This window comes from Colobus angolensis, unplaced genomic scaffold (assembly GCF_000951035.1).
Source record: "Colobus angolensis palliatus isolate OR3802 unplaced genomic scaffold, Cang.pa_1.0 Scaffold10, whole genome shotgun sequence".
Taxonomy (NCBI): Eukaryota; Metazoa; Chordata; class Mammalia; order Primates; family Cercopithecidae; genus Colobus; species Colobus angolensis.
The window spans coordinates 20,733,545-20,737,907 of NW_012110919.1; the positions used below are offsets into that span (position 1 = coordinate 20,733,545).

Consider the following 4,363-nt stretch of genomic DNA (forward strand, 5'->3'; position numbering starts at 1 on the left):
GATGGTTTCGATCTCCTGACCTCGTGATCCGCCCGTCTCGGCCTCCCAAAGTGCTGGGATTACAGGCTTGAGCCACCGTGCCCGGCCACACAGTATGTTCTATTTTGTGCCTGACTTCTTTCTTCAACGTATCTGTCAGATTCATCCATGTCCTTGCATGTAGCAGTTGTTCACTTTTTGATTATATGACTGTGTCACAACTTATCTGTTCTCCTTTTGTTGGACATTGGGGCTGTTTGCAGTTTGGGTCTGTGACATATAGCAGTTTGAACATCCGTGCACATGCCCTTTAATAGATTTATATTGGATTAAAGAAGTAAAATCATGGGGTTCTTACCAGCAAAGCAGTGTTAGGATAATTAATGATGGTTCCAGTTGCTCCATACCCTTGCCAACATTTATATTGTTCGTTCTTTTGAGAAATTCTGGTGGGATATAGTGGTTTTTCACTGTGATTTAAGTTTGTATCTCCCTGGTAATTAATGAAATTTTGCTTCTTGGCCACTTAAAGGCTTTCTTTTTCATTGAAGTCTTTTGCCCATTTTTAATTGGGTTGTTGGTTCTTTCCTATTGATTTGCAAGAATCTCTATATATTCTGGAATAAAAATATTTTATTGGATATATTATTGAAAATATTAAGACAGTGTGATATTGACACAAGGATAGATAAAGAGGACAATGGATCAGAATAAAGTCCAGACCAGATCGAGTCCACATGTACAGTCAGCTGACTTACAACAGAAGCATCACTATGATTCAGTAGAGACAAGATCATCTTTCCAATAAATGGCACAGATCAACTGGATATCAACATGAATAAAAACACCTTTGACCACTCCCCCTCTCCATATACAAAAATTCAATAGTGATGGATCATTATCCTAAACAATCAAGCTTCTAGAAAAAGACATAGAAACTATCTTCATGATAGTTTCTTGGGGTAAGCAAAAATCTTTGTAAACAACCCAGGAAATACTAATGATAGAAGATTGATAAGTCCAAAAAAAGAAGAAGAAGATTGATAGGTCAGACTTCATTCCAACTTAGAACTTCAAGCCATCAGGAGATGCCAGGAAGAGATTTGTGTTGTCACTGCTGCATTTTTTGTTTTGTTTTGTTTTGAAGGGTATCCCTGTAGGTGGGCATATCATCAGTTACTTGATAGAGAAGTCCCGAGTTGTCTACCAAAACCAAGGCGAGCGGAATTTCCACATCTTCTACCAGCTGCTAGCAGGTGGTGAAGAGGAGCGCCTGGCTTTCCTGGGACTGGAGCGAGACCCCCAGCTATATAAATACCTCTCACAGGTAGGAAGGACCAGCACCTGGCTTTGGTGACTCTTCGGATGAGGGGATCAGAGGTGTTTGTACGGGCTGCTGTAGGATGTTTGAGACGTTCTATTACGATCGTGCTATGTGTCCTATTGGCTGATTTCTTGATACATGTATATATCACAAGCAATCTAACCCATCTCCTCTTGTGCCTGGCAGCTATATCACCTTGGTAAAGTAACCAATGTCTAGGCAAGTGGTTCTCATCCCTGGCTGAAACTAGAATCACCTGAAGAACCCTTTAAAAACACAAATGCCTGGGCCATACCCTCCAGAGATTCAGATTTCACTGGTCTGGGGTAGGACCTGGGCATTAGAATTATTTTAAACATCCTCCTGGTGATTTAGTGTACAGCCAAAGTGAGGAGCACTGATCTGGGTATGATAGAAACTCACCGTCCAACTATATCTAAAACCTGTGCTATCTCATTCTGCTTCCAAACTACTTTTTTTTTTTTTTTTTTCTGTTTTTGGGCCAGGTCTCGCTCTGTCCTCCAGGCTGGAGTGCAGTAGCATAATAATGGCTCATCGTAGCCTTGACCTCCTGGGCTCAAGGCTCCCAAGTAGCTGGGACTACAGGCTCGAGGTACCATGCCTCGTTAATTTTTGTAGTTTTTGTAGAGACAGGGTTTCTCCATGTTGCCCAGGCTGGTCTCAAACTCCTGAGCTTGAGAGATCCGCCCACCTCGGCCTCCCAAAGTGCTGAGTTTACAGTCATGAGCCACTGTAAACTACTTTTGAAAAGATCTTTTTCCATGCTCCTGCCTTCCATCTTGACAAATGTTTGCTGCCAAATGAACACACCACCTTACAGCTATAGTTCAGGCCATTCCTATAAGCAAGCCTAGGATCTAGTGTTATAGAATTGACTGTCAGAACATAACCTTGCAATATTTGTTTTTCTGCAGCCTGCACTAGCATTCTAGAATATCCAGATTGTATGGCATTTCTCAGTATTTGATGTCATTAACACCTTTTTTGTCCCAACATTTTTTGATTTTTCTCTTCTCACTTGGCCTGGTTTTGAATGGAGGCCACCTTGTAGAATGTAGATGAAGGCATCATTTAAGAGAGAAAATGAGGTCTTTAAAATGAATCTCACAAAATGAGGATCAATACTTCCTAGAAATCATGGAAGAAAAGAAGGCTTAACAAAAGTTTACTTTCAAAAATGAAGACAAGCTGGGGCATGATGGTTCAGGCCTGTAATCCCAGCACTTTTGGAAGCCAAGGTGGGAGGATCGCTTGAGTTCAGGAGTTTAAGACCAGCCTGGGCAATGTAGCAAGACCCCGTCTCTAAATGTGTTTTAAAAATAGAAATAAAAAAGAAAAATGAAGCTAAATAATGAAAAGAAAGAATCTCATAATCTAATTTTATACTAATCAAACTCTGAACTAATTATTAAAACAAAGAAGACATCAAACATGATTTTTTTATCTTTTTGGAGGGTTTAATTTTCCCAACAAAGTTGTATGGTCACATCATGTTTGTATTCCCATAGCATGATCAGAAAGGGCCAATTTATAAAAATATTTGAGGGCTTCATCCATTTTCCCAAGGGCTTCTCTAACCCTTTGATAAATAATACCCTTTTAGAATATATCATGCCTTTATTCTTGTAGACTTTTTTCTGGCCACATTAATTCAACTAGATCTGTATACGTCAGGGGCTTTGGAAATGGGTCTAGCAATTTGCCACTATTATTTAAACCAATTTCATGATCTCTCATAACTTCGGTAAACTTTATGGTTTCACTTGGCAGTATATTTGCACTGCTTCCAAACCAACAGGTTTTGGAGAGGGACTGATTTGCACAGGCCCATCCCTTTGGGGGCAGGAGCAGATGTTGCTGGTTGTGCCGGGAAGGTTTGTGAGGTTGCCAATTTTATATTGGCCACTTCACTAGGAAATATTTTCATGGTATGACACATCTGATTTCCCCCATGCAATGAAGAAATCTTTTAAGAAAACAGATCTTCAGATAATTAGGAAACTGGGAACACCCTGTACCACAAAAGCAAAATAATAAAAAACATTTTCCTAGAACGTTTTCTCTTTAAATCAGTCTGTTATTTAAAATAAGACAACCTCTGGAGTTCATGGGGAAAATCTCTGCTTGTGATCATTTTCACAAAACCTCTGTTCCTCTAAATGCCAGCCTTTTATTTCCTTGTGGGAAAGCCTTCTTTCATCTAGTCCTGCAGTGACATTTTTGCTGGCGATCTCTAAGTGAGTCTAGAGTTTCTGATTTCAAGCACTGTAATATCTCTGCATATTTCAGCAGCTATTTCCCGAGACAAACGGCTTCAATTCATTTAGCAAAAATGATAAGAAAACTATGTTTAAAAGCACGTACAAAAAGATATACCACTTACGTGTAACTTGGAATGTTTTCCCAGAACAGAGATTTTTAAATAAAATTCCAAATAAATTTGGGAAAAAAAGCAACAGTTGTCAGATCATTACATGCTAGACAATTACAGAAAAACCTATTTTTTATTTGCAATTCAGTACATTATAGGACTAGCTTTTGCATCTTCAGAGAGGAATAGACATGCTAATTGCCCTGATAAAAATGACATTAAGTGACTCAAACTTTTTGTCAACAGGGTCATTGTACCAAAGAGTCATCCATTAATGACAAGAATGACTGGAAAACTGTTTCCAATGCCTTTTCTGTCATTGATTTTACTGAAGCTGACCTCGAGGTATGTGCTCTTGCAGCAGAACTGACAGTTTCCTCTGGGACTGAGGAAACATTCCTGATTTCTTGGTGTTTGCATAATACAATGGCCAGATTCAACAAATAAAAATACAGGATGCAGCTGGGTGCGATGGCTCACACCTGTAATTCCAGCATTTTGGGAGGCCAAGGCAGGTGGATCATTTGAGGTCAGGAGTATGAGACCAGCCTGTCCAATATGGTGAAACCCTGTCTCTACTAAAAAAGTACAAAAATTAGCTGGGTGTGGTGGCGGGCGCCTGTAATCCCAGCTACTCTAGAGGCTGAGGCAGGAAAATCGCTTGAATC

At 39.8% G+C, this 4,363-nt stretch overlaps 1 protein-coding gene across 1 annotated transcript in view; it reads left to right on the plus strand.

The window, feature by feature from the left end:
• MYO1H (myosin IH) overlaps positions 1-4,363 on the plus strand; it is a 62,932-nt gene that overhangs the window by 11,945 nt on the left and 46,624 nt on the right. Inside the window, exons 5-6 of the mRNA XM_011936035.1 lie at positions 1,127-1,306; positions 3,942-4,040. Coding sequence (XP_011791425.1) covers positions 1,127-1,306; positions 3,942-4,040 — 279 coding nt within the window. The remainder of the gene's footprint in view (positions 1-1,126; positions 1,307-3,941; positions 4,041-4,363) is intronic.